This window comes from Sceloporus undulatus, chromosome 2 (genome assembly GCF_019175285.1).
Source record: "Sceloporus undulatus isolate JIND9_A2432 ecotype Alabama chromosome 2, SceUnd_v1.1, whole genome shotgun sequence".
NCBI lineage: Eukaryota > Metazoa > Chordata > Lepidosauria > Squamata > Phrynosomatidae > Sceloporus > Sceloporus undulatus.
In genome coordinates, this window is record NC_056523.1 from 95,123,397 (window position 1) to 95,138,709 (window position 15,313).

At 38.1% G+C, this 15,313-nt stretch overlaps 1 protein-coding gene and 1 long non-coding RNA gene across 6 annotated transcripts in view; one reads left to right on the forward strand and one right to left on the reverse strand.

Moving 5' to 3' along the window:
• MYOT (myotilin) overlaps positions 1-14,587 on the reverse strand; it is a 69,340-nt gene extending 54,753 nt beyond the window's left edge. The window contains exons 1-3 of one of the 4 annotated variants that reach the window (XM_042453487.1): positions 14,402-14,587; positions 1,618-1,690; positions 1,383-1,512 (exon numbers count right to left, since the gene is read on the reverse strand). In XM_042453487.1, the coding sequence (XP_042309421.1) occupies positions 1,383-1,512; positions 1,618-1,625 (138 nt within the window). In that variant the 5' untranslated portion in view covers positions 1,626-1,690; positions 14,402-14,587. The remainder of the gene's footprint in view (positions 1-1,382; positions 1,513-1,617; positions 1,691-14,401) is intronic. The other 3 variants (XM_042453488.1, XM_042453486.1, XM_042453489.1) reach the window with 3 other exon arrangements.
• On the forward strand, positions 1,342-12,420 carry LOC121923245. 2 transcript variants are annotated; one of them, XR_006102339.1, is made up of 4 exons: positions 1,342-1,479; positions 4,132-4,285; positions 11,479-11,747; positions 11,859-12,420. It is a non-coding gene; the product is annotated as an uncharacterized LOC121923245 (long non-coding RNA). The 2 variants fall into 2 exon arrangements; XR_006102338.1 differs by lacking the exons at positions 1,342-1,479; positions 4,132-4,285 and adding an exon at positions 6,710-6,881.
• Positions 14,588-15,313: the final 726 nt, after the last annotated feature.

Consider the following 15,313-nt stretch of genomic DNA (forward strand, 5'->3'; position numbering starts at 1 on the left):
TGAACTAATGCACTATGATCTAAGCTCCAAACAAGCAGCACACTTAACTGAAGACTTAAAGCAGGTCACATTTACTCAGGCTCACTTTTAAATCTGTAAAATGAGAAGTAAGAGGTGACTGTGAGGTTTCCTCTTATTCCTGCCACTCTGTGAGGATTTCCACCAATCACTTTGCTGCCACCAAGTGTGAAGGCTCTGTCTTGTCCCGACTTCTTCCTGTTTCACTGCTGTGGCCACCAATTGTGGGGAGCCCCTAAATGTCTTCATGGTTCCTGTCTGAGATATTATTCATCTTCCAACCTCATTGGACACCACTACTCTGTTTATTTATTACTTTATTACTTATTACTTTATTACTCTTTATTACACCACTCTTTATTACTGGTGGCCACCAGACACAGGAACTCAACGCAGTACTTACTACTGTGTAATACTTATACAGTAGGGGACAGCAGATAGAAGAATCTTGCATAAACACTTTTGAAGACTGGTGACCACTAGTTTTTCGAATGACCATCCTTTGGAAAGGGGCTAGGAAGAAACCATATGGAACACTGAGGCCTCCAAGGGTATGTGGTTTGCTTTTGGGAAACAACAAAGGTTTATTTAAAGACTACCTGTCACAGGATTCACAAACATCCTCATGCTCAATATATATATATCCATAAACAAACATTACAGAGACACTGCAGCAGTGCTCTTTCCAGTCAAGGAAACTGACTGTACAAGGAATGCTTGAAATTTTCTTCTTGTTTTTATTGTGTACCTTCAAATAATTTGTGACTTATGGCAACCCTATCACAAGGTTTTCTTGGCAGGAGGGCTTTAGTCTTGCCTTCCTCTGAGGCTGAGAGGGTTTGACTTGTCCAAGGTCACTCATGGCTGAGAGAGGATTCAAACGCTTGTCTCTAGAGTTGCCTAAACCACTATGATATGCTAAAACTTCCTATTCCTCAGCAAATTGCAAAAGAGTATAAATAATGGCTCTTTCAAGAAATGCACTTGCTTTTTTGCTTTAGCATAATTTTATAAAAAGAAACATATGCAATCTCTCTACCCTTCTCCCAATCACTTGAAAGGCATTTAAATCCCTGGATGTTTTGAATTCTCCATCTCTGTACTAAGCAGCTGCTTTGATCTGACCCGTCCTTTCTTAAATGTCTTTGGAAGAATACGACAAATGGCTAAGCTCCAGGGCAGCCACATGACTGCTTCTAATCCTCCCATTGATTGATGCCAAAGCTCCAGTCAGACATGGTTTAAAACTGAGGAGGGTTGAATGGAAAAGAGGAATGAACCCGACATTTGGTTCAGTATTGGAAAGGAGTTTTGGAAACATATTTTATGTTAACACAGAGAGAAAATGAACTCTTTTAACCTACTCTTTGAGGATCAATGGATAATGGCTGAATTAAAGTGGAATAGCTCTGCCCTGCTTTGCTGTTGCTGCTGAACTCTTCGTTGGCTGGGGCTCCAATGGTTAGTGACAGACTGGTGGTTTTCCGCTTGGTCCTAAGGGGGAACAATGAAACCAACTAAGCAATAAGCATGACTTATGGATCGGGGAGAGAGAATTTACTGGGTGATTATGCACGAAGGAACAACCTCTGCACTTACTGTGACATGCCTTTGGCCCAGCCACTATGCTGGTATTTACAGGGAAGAACACAGTCAAGATTTTCTTATGAACCTATAAGGAAAGATAAATCAAGGTCATATGTTAAAATGGAACTAATGTATAGAGGGAAATCACTGAGTAATTTTAACAGAGTAGGTGAAAACTGAATGGCAGACAGAGAATATGAAATGGAAAACTCTATGCTTAAATTATCAGCATTGCCACTGAGAGCAAAGAGAAGTGAACATGCAACACACTAGCCCCCTTCCACATGATGGAGATCTTTCTTAGCTTGTGTGATTCTATAAATATTAATAATCTCCAAAAATTCTGAGCCTAGAACAGGGATGTGAAACAGAGAGTCCTGTCCTCCAGATGTTGTTGGACTGCAGAAACCCCAACCAGTTTAGCTGATTGTGAGGGATGATGGAACCTGCAGACTAACAATGGCTGGAAGGTCACACATTCTCCAACTGTGGGCCAGAAGTATCTCTTATAACACCCAACTCTCCAGAATTGGCAGGACGGTCCCAGTTATCCTTTGTTATCCCACATTTTCAGCTGTTTTTAAAAATGTTCCAGTTTTAATCTTCTCCTCCCGCTTCCCCCTTGTCTTCATCTTAAATCAGTTGCTGGAAACTGAGCTCAAAGGGCAAAAGTAGTTTGTATTCTGTTAACTCATAGGGTGTGTAAAAGGAAAGGAGGAGCCACAGGCTCAGGCAAAAGCGAATTGCTGCAATCTGTCCTAGGTTGTCTGTTCTTCCTCATTAATGCATATTGCCATCTTGAGCACACTCTAATGTTATTTGGACACACATATCCCTGTTTTCATTTGTGAAGTGTTGGTGGGTGTGGTGTCTAGACTCAGCTACAGCCAGTAGATTTGACTCAAGATGTCTCCAATATCTTTTTAATATTTATGTGGCTGAAACAGTTAGGTGCAGTCTTCCTTCTTGCTATATGCAAAGAAAGAAGCTTCTCTGCCTGATGCAGCTACTCTGGCTGAATATTCTCTTCTTGGCTTTTAAAAGAATATTTAAAATCTAGAAGGATCTTGACAACTTTAAATCTAGTTGTCTACTTCATTCATTCCTAATCCCTTTGTTGTTAGTAACTGTTTAAACATGTTCATTGACTTCATATTACTGAGACTTGATGCTCTCTTGTAAAGCCTGGTAAATTTCTCTCTTTTTTTGGATTACAAATCTGAGAATCCTGTAGCCAGCAATGTCAGTAGCCATGCTACCTTAGGGATTTTGAGAGTTTTAATTCCAAAAATAACAGCTCTACTGCAGTGATAACACTCAACCATACAGACAGTCTTCCTTAACAGCTATTGCTAGAACCAGAAACAATAATAGCATCTATTAAAAACCAAGAGAAAAAAATATATACATGCTGAAATTAATAATCCATGTATCCAAAAATGTGACTTGCTGAAGGTCACCCAGTTGATTTCCACGGCTGACCAGACACAGTTCTCAAGTTGAAGATCCAGCTACATTCATTGTATGAATGAAGCAAGTTACAATCAACAATGATTTGGTCATCATGAATAGCAACTTAATTCTGTGAATATGTATGGCAGAGGTGGGATAAAGCAAAATGTGTGACTTCAAGTTGCCTGTTGACTTGTGGCAACCCCATGAATTTCATATGGTTTTCTTAGGAAATAAATACTCAGAGGTGGTTTTGCCAGTTCCTTTCTCTGAATATAATAATAATAATAATAATAATAATAATAATAATACTGTTTATTTATAGCCTGCTTTTCCAAAAAATGATCAAAGCGGGGTACAACATAAATGTAAACAATATACAATATAAAAACATCATAAAAACATCCCAGTAATAAAACACGGTAAAATTCACAAGAGTAAAACCAAAGAAACAAACTAGCTGGATAAGCAACTGTATAACGGGGGGAGAATAACAAATGTCAAGGCACATGGGGGAATCCTTGTTGGAAGAGATAGGTTTTAAGTTTCTTCCTGAACAGGTCAAGGGAGGTGACAGAGTGGAGCTCGTTGGGAAGGGAGTTCCAGGTCTGCGGGGCAGAAACAGAAAATGTAGCCTACAGCATCTGGTATTAACCTCCAAGAAGCTTGTCTTTCTATTGATATCAGATTCAGATGATTACAGTATGTTCATTATTAGGTCCATTTCCAGTTCTCAACAGGTTTCTGTTCTGTGTGGGTCAGTATTCTTGCAGTAAGGCTAGTGTAAAGATTTGCCCACTACACACAAATATTAATCTCAAACCCCCTATACCACTATGGTGGGGGTGGAGGGGGGACAGGACATTATCTGGTGATGAATGGAAGGTTGTGTCATTTTTTAAAAAAAAGGCCTTCCTGTATACACAGAAATATACACATTGCAAATAGAAAGCAATAAAATTCCTGTCCTCTGTTGTGAGAGGAATTAAGCATTTGCTTCAATAGGTCCTAGATGTTGTACAACAGGCTGTCGTTCTGATAGGAATGTAATGTTTACTTTTTCTTGATCCATAGATGCAGTCTTCAGAGATTAGAGGGGAGCAGACACCAGATCCTGGTGGAGAAACAAAATGTAAACCCATCCAGAAAAAGTGGATTGGATTAATTAGGATGCCAACACTGATGTGGTTTTTGCCCAAGTTAGCATTCTTCTTCACATAAAAGGAAGGTAATAGAGCCAGGCACTGGGTGATTTGGCGAGCTCTCATCACTGGTCCCAGCTTCTGCCAACAGTTCGAAAGCATGCAAATGCAAGGAGAGAAATAGGTTCCACTTTGGTGGGAAGGCAAACAGCGTTCTGTGCAATCATGCTGGCTTCATGATCACAGAGTCATCTTTGACAATGCTGGCTCTTTGGTTTAGAAATGGAGATGAGTACTGCCCCCTATGGTCAGACATGACTTGACAACCTTGTCAATAGGAAATACCTTTACCTTTAATAGAGCCCATACCAGCAAAGCAAGTAGTTTAGGGCAGCCTTTGACTGCATAGATCATGGAAAGCTATGGAATTCTCTTTTTTAATTTAATTTTTTATAGTATTTCCATAAACAAATATCTCCCTACATTCTATTACATTTTAACAAATTATTTTATATACCCCTCAGTGCCCCCCTTTCCCGGAACCATTTCCATCCTTATATTCCATCCAAAATTTCAGTTTGTCTTGTGGAGGTAATCTTCCGTCTTCTTTTCTCAATACTTTCTCAATAAATTCTTTCTTAAAGACATGGGAGTACCGCTACATTTGACAGTCCTGAGAAGAAATCTGTACCCAGGACAAGAGGGAACTGTTAGAACAGAATAGAAACAGAATGGTTCCCAATTGGCACATGGGTCAGGCAAAGCTACCTATTATAATCCTATTTGTTCAATATATATACATAATATCACACAAAGAGCAGGTTTAGACTCAGAAAAAGGGGGAAATGAAGATAAGCACAAAGACCATCAACAACGATTTATGATATGCAGATAACACCATACTACTAAGAGACTTAGAATAATTACTAAAGAAGACCAAGGAAGAATGTGTAAAGGCAGGCTTAATGCTGAACATAGGAAAACACAAGTAATGACCATGGCAGAAATATAAATTCAGTTTAAACAAAGAGAAAATTGAAATAGTTAAAGATTTCCAGTAGTTTAGATCAAACACTGATCAGAAAGGAGACTGTCATCAAGAAATAAGAAGACTAAGAATGGGAAGGGCATCCATAAAAAAACTAGACGAGATCCCAAAGTGTAAAGATATACAGTGTGCCCGCGTCATATGCAGGTGCATTATATGCTGCTTTCAGCATACGCTGAAAGCAGCGCTAGAAGCAGCGGTGCCACACACTGGAAGAAACAATGGCACGTGTGCCCATGGCGCGCATGCACCACCATGCCGCCACACACACAAGCCCCATTACTTGTAATGGGGCTCAAGCACACACACAATTTCTTTTACGCAGGGGGCGTCCGGAACAGATCCCCCACGTAAAAGAAGGGTGCACTGTACAACCAAGCACTAAAGTTAGCATTATCCAAGTGATTATATTCTCCATCACAATGTACAGATGTGAGAGTTGGACAGTGAAGAAAGCGGATAAAAAGAAAATAAACTAATTTGAGATGTAGTGCTAGAGAAAAATGTTAACTCATAATAATAATAATAATAAGTAAGGATACCATGGACAGTCAAAAAGACAAAAAAATGAGACCTTGAACAGATTAAGCCTGAACTCTTCTTGGAAGCCAAGATGATGAAACTGAGGCGGATGAACTTTGGCCACATCATGGGAATGCATGAATTGCTAGAAAAGATGCTAAGGAAGGTAGAAGGCAGTAGAAAGAGGAACACCTCATGCCGAATGGTTAGACTGAGTTAGGGAGGCCACCAACATGAAGCTACAGGACTTAAGCAGATCAGTGGAGGATAGGGGGACATGGAGATATCTCATCCACAGGGTTGCCATGAGTCAGGGTCAATTCTCCCCTTAGTCGCTGCAGCCTATTCGACACATCTGGTACAAAGAAACAAGATTTTTATGTAAAAAGGTGTGGCTTCTGGGCAGCCTTCCATGATGAGTTTTAGAAGTTAATTCATTGCCAACAAATGAGACAACAGAAAATTCATCAGCTTGCCAGCAGTTGACTCATGATATCTTTTGAATAATTTCTCATTATTCAAGAGCAGCCTTATCAGTACAGTGGTACAAAATGTTAATTCACTGATTCTTTTGAAGAAAGGTTCCTTTTTAACTTGGCACATCAAATGTTTCACATTTGCCTTGGCAGAAACCTCCCATTGTATGGGCTGTGCCCTTGAAAGAAGGAATACCACAGACTGTACCTAAAGGGAGTTTGTTTTAGTGAGCTCAGTGTTCCACGTAAATGGCAACCTTTACTTGCTGTAACTCTAGATCTTAGTGAAGATGATGGAATTAGCCTCTGCCAGATGAAGAGAGGGGGACCTTTGCAACCCAATACGGCAAATATTAAAAGGTACATACTGATCATGCTGTTGAGACAAACAATAATGATGACTACCTGAATAGTTGACATGTTTGCACCATTATGCTATCTCTGGTACAGAGACACACGTAATACAGAGAGTGTTAGGAAAATGTTGTGAAGCCTGAGTGGAACACTTTGACAGAGGCCTGAAAAGTAGATAGACCATTAAAGCTGTTTTTGCAACAAACTTTTCTCCTGGTCTGCTGGGGTGGGGGTGGGAAATGAAATTTTTTGAAATTTCCAGAAATACCTCCTGGAAAAGAGGTAAGACAGGCTTAATTCCAATGCATGGATATGCCTTGTGCTGTTAAAATAACTATAATCCATCTGTAAAGTTTTCTGCTAACAATGGATATGACAATCTCTTCAGATTGCATTCAGACATGTAGGAGTATTGCTATTTTAATAATGAGACTCTCTGTGTTCTGTTAATGTGAAATAGTTAAAAACTAAGTTAGTGGTTATCTTTTTTTTTCTTTTTTTTTGGAGAATTTATAGTATTTTGAGATCTGAATCCTGCATTTTTCTAGCAATCATTTTTTTAAAAATAATATTTTTATTAGATTTAATCATGCACCAAAAGAAGATACTTTGGGGGAAATAAACTCACTGTCTTAATGCAAAATAGCTAAAAACTAAGTTAGCTTAATTGTAATATGTCCATTCCTTAATTCACTCAGTTCACTCAAAAAAGCTTATCTTTTCAAATACTGCCCCTCTTTTTACGACAGGACATGGATCTACACAATAGTGTGTGTTTTTTAATTTCAGAGAACTTGGGTGATCTGGTAAGACTGGTAAGACTAACAATTGGCAGTTTGTTGCAAATTATAGGGTTTTCTTTTAAAACGTTAGCAGTAAGCAGACAGGTTTATTCTGCTTTAAAGCAGCAGAATAAAAAACTGAGAATACTATATTTTCTTTGCTTTTTATTTGATATGAACTGAACTCCTACTTTTCTTTTTTCCTTCCTAAAGATATCAGATGCACAGAAATTATATCAGCTGCAACAGTACAAACCACAATGTAGTGCAATATTGTTCCTCGCGATTTATATCCAATTTAGCACTTCATTGAAGGAAGTAAAAATGTAAAATTTTGCATAACGGTGATTAAGAAACATGTGAAAACATATATCCCAAGAACTAGTCAGCTATATAGTCTATTTGGGAGAATTTAGATAGGCACATTTTTTATGTGAAAAGATCAGCTTATGGAACTGACTGCCACAGGAAATACTAATAGCTCTTAACTAATCTGTATAATTAGAATATTTTTGATATATTACTCCTTTGGGAAAAAGAAAACACAATTTGCTTTTTGTCTTTCTCTGAATCTGTGCTCAAGATAATTAGGCCAAACAGAATTCAAATAATGGAAAAGGGAGTAATTATTAATAGTCCAACTGTAAATATTAGATAGAGGTCTTCACTATTTTCTGCAGCAGTAAGTTCCACAAAAGGCGTCTTTCACAAAAAATAATGTGCCTATTTTCTACTCATTCATTTCTTTTTGCTATAAAATCAAAATTTAAAGTGTAAGAATATAAAGCTCAGTTGTAATCATCTGAGATACCACATCGGGCAGCAAAAGACCAAAAAGAGTAGAATTACCATAAAACACTGGGGTGGATTTGTAAAACATGCATTTAATTCTAGCCTGAAATGTCTCATGCATATAGTACAGAAATGCATGAACCTCAGTAAAAGTTTAGTGCATGAGATAACTTGTTCAATATTTTCAGTGCTTTTAAAATAAATATTTTAACCTTTGGCATGGCTTTACAAAAGAAAGGAAGAAAGAGACTCAGGTGTTTGCTTTTTTAAAGTATCATTTTTCAAGAGTCTTCCCAATACTTTAGATGTGGAGGAAAGACTGCTTGCCCACAGTATAGATACCAGTTAAAAATCCTCTAGGTTTTCTGTTTTTAATCCTATTTTTAAGAACAACAGTTATGTAAAAGTTATGTTTAGACTGCAACTCCCAGAAACCTATTGGCCATTCTACCTAGGATATTCTAGGAGTTATGATCCAAAAAGGTTTTACTTTTACAAGCTCCAGTTAAGAGTAACACCATGGTGCTTGATGACTGGGAAGGGCGATTCTAATCTGGAAGCCCAGAGCCTTGAAACCTACAGGGCATCACCTTGTAACACTGCTGTAATTAATATATTTGCAAAGGATCACCCAACTGGAATGTATGCACTTATTCAGATTTAATGGGCAGCTGTTGGAAGGAGTCTAGTAATAGCTGAAAGTCATTCTAAATCTGATGGAGACTTCTATGATTATAGGAACAAGGCTCTGTTAACCTGTTTTGGAGGTGGATTTTGTTTTCCCTTGGAGCTGAACTGGTTTGATAAAGAATAAATACTTCCCCTAAAAAGGTAGATTTGATCCAGATGTGTGTGTGTGAGAGAGTCTTTGTAGCCCTGTTGTTGATTTTTAACCCCTGGCATTTGCTTGGCAGACGTGAAACTTCCACATGAAGCTGTCCACCCTATTAATACATGAGAAGCATTTTTCATGATAACTGCCTGTATGTTTCCTCTCCTCATGATTCCTGCTTTGTGTATTGGGAGTTTGATACATATATTTTCGGCATCTTTTCTTGGTAAAAGCAATAAGTTCACAAACAACAGCAGGACTATGCCAGCCTGCAGGACTATGAACTGTAAAAGATAACTAGCTGGGCTGTCCATATCTTTAAAAAGAGGGAAGGACTTAGTAAGGAAAAGAATACATTAGATTAGAAAGAGAGAAAAATGTGGAAAGTGTCACTGATGGATTGACTGATTTGATTTGATTTGGACCCCAGCCTTCCCTATAAGAGCTGAGGGTGGTTAAAAGTCCACATGAAGGCATGATTCAAACCACAAACGACAAATACTGTATCTAAAATCCCAGATCTGAAATCCCAAATGAAGAGATCACGGGAATGAATGAGAGGAGAGAGAACAGGTGCCTTTGACTGGTCTGACACATAGGGATGAGGCAAGTAGTTTAGATATGCCTTACAAAGCAACATGTATTTGGAATGCAGTTGTATGCCTATTACAGCACAATCCAGATTAGCCTGACTGACAGAACCAGAATAAAAATAAAAGGTATTTCACTCAAAACCAAGGGCTCACACATAGCCCTCATATATCAGTGTGTGTGCGTGATGTTCTGGAACTCAAAATGTGCTGCTTGCTAAAACATCCCTTTCTAGAGAGAACTATTAGTTCAAGGCAATAATACATTGCGTCCATCAGCTTTTTTTGTCCAAGTCAGCCAACTAAAAATAGTTACTTTCATTTGATCTCCCCTCCTTATATCAATTTTTGTTGGCACATCTAACAACTTAAGAAGTTTCCCTCTGTATAATAGTAACCACTCCATGCCCTTCCCCTGTGCAGACAGTGAGAGTCAAAAGGTTCCCAGAGGATGTAAGGAGATGCTCTGGTACATGTTCTTTTGTGGGTGGTTGAGTAAAGGATATTGCCTCTTCTGAGTAACCAAGAGAACAGGTCAGAGGGCAATAAGAAGTTTAATGTCCATGCAGTTTAGCTCTTCAGTCTCACAGTTCTTCAGGTGAACAGAGCACAGCCAAACTCAGGAGGATATAAAATGTGCAACTGGAAAATACAGACACACACACTTGCAATTTTTATTTTGTACAGACTGTGGTGTGGACTTCTGATGCCACAATAAAGCCCCTTGGTTTATAAGCTACCCATTTTTGTGTGTTGAAATAATAATAATAATAATAATAATAATAATAATAATAATAATAATTTCAAAACCATCCATTTTATCATGTTTCTTTTTTTAAAAAACCCTCTGCGTGTCACTTTTCTGTTCTGCACAAATACCAACAATGCCAGAATTTTCCAGATATTGTGAAAATCTTTCAATCTCTCTCTGCTCCCTTCTCTCTCATACACACACACACCTCATCTTCAGAATGACATTAAGAAAAAATACTGTTTTTCCCAATCTTAACAGTGCCAGCCCCATAAGTGCATGGGAATATTATCCAGAGTGTAAAAAAATCAAACATTTAATTCTTTATACCACAAAGGATGCTTCTCCTATCTGTCAAATAATTTGGGGAAGTCTTCATTTTACCAAGTGCTGGGACTAGTTTCACCTGGGAAAGGAAGGACCAAATTGTCCCCTTCTGAAATGGATACCGTAGACAAGCCCTGGACAGGCCCATGTGTCATTTAAAGAGACATGTGGCAAAGACTGAGGTAATTGGTTATGAGCATGATTCAATACTTTTGCTATTCTGGGATGAGGTGGCCCCTTTGCTGTACCACATGCAGCCACATAATACTTGATACAAACATGACTGCATCTGATCTTCATCAATAACATGGGCCAAACAACTAAATATGCCATTTATTATGTGAATTCAGCTAATATGCAAAGTGGTTTACAATAAAATAAGTTAAACAGCAACAGCTGGGGAAGCATACTTCTAACACTGCCATGGCCCTGACAACTCCCTAACTATAGCTGACATTGAAGGAAAAGTCTTCATTGACATCACAAATACAAATAGCTAGAGTACGGGAGAAATATATAATGTGACATAATAATGTGACATACTAATTTGAGGGTAACAGCATTAAAAAACCAGTAATGGTAGTTTAACCATTGCATTTTTCATGTAACAAATAATATTTTCATGTTGAATTCCCATTATTTGGAGGAGAAAAATATTTTTAAATGCTTTGGGGAAAATATTTTGAGGAATCCTCTCAAATTCTAGCCCAGTTTCTTACCTTTTTTGATAATATTTTTTAAAATACAAAGCCAGCAGTAACAGAAAGCAATGACAAATATGTTTTCTGTTGTGTTGCTTTTTTAGGTTTTGCAACAAATGAACAACAAATTACTATGGGGGGAAAACCCAACAACCTCTGCAAATAGCAAACTTAGAGTGTTGATCCTTATGTTGTCAAAGCACACTCAACAAGCAAACTGCAGTCTCCAGAGAAGCCCAAGGTTTGCAGAAATACTTATGTCCAAGTTCCAAAGAATGCTAATTGTCTGATGTGAGAATAGAATGAGATATAACTGGGTGGCTTCCTGAAGAAAGAAATATGATACTACCACCTTTGGATTCAGATCCCACTTGTATGATTTTGCTTTTGTTCAAAGATATTTATGGCATTAATAGTTCCGAACAAATTTTTGTCACAGGACCAAATAACCATTTCATCTATTTTAATATTTATTCCTTTTCAGAGAGGAAGGCTGTAGGAGAGAGGATTGCAAGCAAGAGACTCCAGGTTCAATCTGAATAGGTGTGCTTAGTGAAAGTCCATTGTGTGAACAAGGACTTGAAAGAGTTAAGATTCAAGCCACATGGAGCTTTCCGATGGAGCATTCCCTTGGACTGTATACCAAAGCAATTAGAAGACAGAAGCACTTTTTTTTTGCCTAAGCTGGGTAATATGGCCCCAACACCTAACACATGCTAAAGCAGAGCAAGCTGCACCTGCTGTGGCTTCCAAGAAGTCTTCAAGAGTGGCACTACACGCAGCACATTGCGGTAATATTATCTGACTTTTTGCAGAATGAAAAAAGGCCTGAATGTGAAGGAAACTTGTAATCATTCCACCAGGTGCAAATGGAGGGGAGCTTTTGGCCTCAATAGGCAACCATTTCCCACCTTGAGACCAATTCTGAAGGCTGTAATCCAGAATCCCTTGTAAATGCAATACACTTTTGCAGATGCGATTATACAAAACCCATAGGACATGATCCCCAACCTTAGATGACAATGGACTGGAAATCGATTTCATGTCCACCTGTGGCAGAATTGCCTGTTGTAATATGCTCATATATTGGATTTATCCTAAATTACCCCCCACAATATTCCTGAGATATTCTCGACAGGCTACAAAGGAATCTTGTAGCACCTTTGAGACTGATAAGATCCCTTTGCATACTGATTATTTCAGACCAACTGAATTCTATACAAGTTGTTCAGCTGTCCCTAGTTATGGGTGAGAGAGTGTTCATCAAGACTTATCTATATTCAGTGAACTGGAATAACATTGTACTGTATTCTTGTCCCAAATCCATCAATTTCTAAGCAGACTTGGTCAAGAATCTAAAGACGTCAAGAATTTCAGCAGCTAAAAGAGTATATCAAATGTGTACAAGTAAAACCTCCCCATTCTGCCCAGTTTGTGGCTGTGAAACGAAGGAAGAAAAGAAAACTGCATTGGACTGTAGTGGTTTTATGCACATAGTTATTTCAATTAAAAGTTTTAAATTATTCAGAATCTCTCTTGATGCATTTGTACATCAGAGCTCAAAAAGTTATATTTTAGAAGTAATTAATTCCCATTCTTTGTCACACAGCATTTATCCTTTATTTGAGCGTCAGGAAGCTTGTCTTTTATAGAACTGTTTATTATTCCTTATTATAAAGTATATCCCATATTTGAAGGATGTAAAGCTTTTCCTTTCATAAAGACAGAACAAGATACCAAAAATCTCATATTCTGGGATGTGGGCCCTTCATAAAGAAAGAAATGTGTGCCCCCATATAATTTATGAACATGAACAATATGTTAATTTTACAGACAAGTAAATGATTAAGTTAAGTGAAGTCAACATTTTCATTTGATGTTTAGCTAGAACACAAATTTGTCAAATGTTAATTATCAGCACTGCATGCCCTGAATGTTGACTAGCCCTTATTGTTATTTTGAAAATCTTTATTCTTGTTTTGAAAACTTGAAAACCAGGTAGTTTGTGAGTCTTTACTTTTAAAAAAAACAAAACCTTGATTTCTGTCCGTCTGTCTGTCTATGGCCATGCCTATATGTCTGTTCTTTGAACAAGGACTTGATCTATAAAGTTTCTTTACATTTTGGTTCCAGGAAGTAAGACACAAGCCCTGCAGTTGTGAATGAATGGCAATATTATTTGCATATCCTGCAGCTGTATCATTCCTGAGACTTCCTTTTTTCAGGCAATCCTGATGTTTAAACACCATATTTTACATCACTAAGTATACATCTTCTGTTCCAAAAACTGAAAGGAAAGGCAAAACCATTCGTTCCACTTAAATACTAGACATTGTGATTTTTTTTAAAGAAAAGAAAAACTTAAAAAAAATGTTTTTATATAAGCAAAGAGGTTTCCACTTGAGTTTTTGCCAAACCCTGTCTCTTTGAGAAGTCTTTTTTCTAACAGAGCACAACGGTGCCTCCAAAAATGTTGCCAACGCATCAAACATAACTAGGTGTTTTGATAGCAAAGGGATGTGGATTTTTTGGATGAACTGAATAGCAGAGGCCTGTGTTCTTGCCAAGTAATTCATCCACCAGTCCTGGGAATCCCAGGCCATGGGGCCCTATCTGTCTGTGGGATGTATAGCAGCGTCCAGCCTTGGAAACCTGATCCGATTAATTTCTAATTTTAACTATGTGTGTAGCATTTAATATAGAAGCAGCTGATGGTGTATAAATCTGCTGGCCTGTCAAACAGCTCAAGTGCAGTGCTGAAGCTGAGATCTTTCCTTAAACAAAAATGCAAGCTTGAAAGCAATGCCCTGGAGTTGTTGTTGTTTCAAAGACGTGCTGCCATTGCAGTTGGACAAGCAAATACGAGCAAGAAGCTGCCTTACTGCGATGCATGAATGATGCGCAATATCACAAAGCTGTAGGATATTACATTAGGGCTTCACTCTTAATCACAAAGATGTGACGGATAGATATTCCTTTTTGTTTGTTTGTTAAGCCCAATGGTTAAATGGCATGCTGTTTACATACCTGTTCGAGTTTTTATAAGCTGTTTAAAGAGAAAGGAATCTGTTCATACAATCTTTCTTTCAAAAAAGACTTTACAGTGCAAACTTGAATGTCCCTGGCGAGAGACTCATCTAGCTCCTTGAAAAAAGTGTTGAATTCAAAACGCACCACCAAAGTTTTCAGAGGGTGGCCTCCCATGAGCTGAGGCTGAGCTTTTGGTAGATCCCTGAGCTACTGGGTGACACTCTAATCACTTAGGGATAAACTGAGGAAGTGATCTCAGGGTATGCTCAGATTTCTCTCTTTTCATCAGCTGACTCAAGATTGCTCGACAGAACAGCAGGGCCCGGACTGTCACTTCCAGAAAGAGATCTCTAAGCTATTTCATATACAGCTCTAGGTGGCCTGGTCAATAAACATGAAAAATGACATCAGTATTAATAAGACAAGCAATGAGAGACCACAAGCCCATCTATATTTTAAGTGGCTTAAATTAACTACATGAAGAAAACAATCCATACACTTCTGCATTTATAGGTAGTAGTATAGGTCATAAATAGAATTGTATATCTTCTGGAAAAGGGGTGTAAACATTTTGTTCTAAAGTCCTTCTTGGCTGAAACGTTGTGGCTTTTGGCCTACCTTCTTATTTTTAAAGAGGTTGAATGCAGAAGGTTGAATAACACTACCATTTACCACATACCCTCCAACATACCACAGATGAAAACTAGGACACATGTGGTGAAGCAATATTAGAATATGATCAAGATGGCCAAAAGTATTCATGTGGAGAACATGCCAACTAAGAGAGGCTATAGCAGTTTGCTTTTGCCTAGGTCTATAGGGAAGGGCCAAAGTCTGCCCTTCTCTCCCTCTGAGTTAATTGAGTACAAACTACTTTTGCACTTTGAACTCAGTTTACAGCCATTGAAG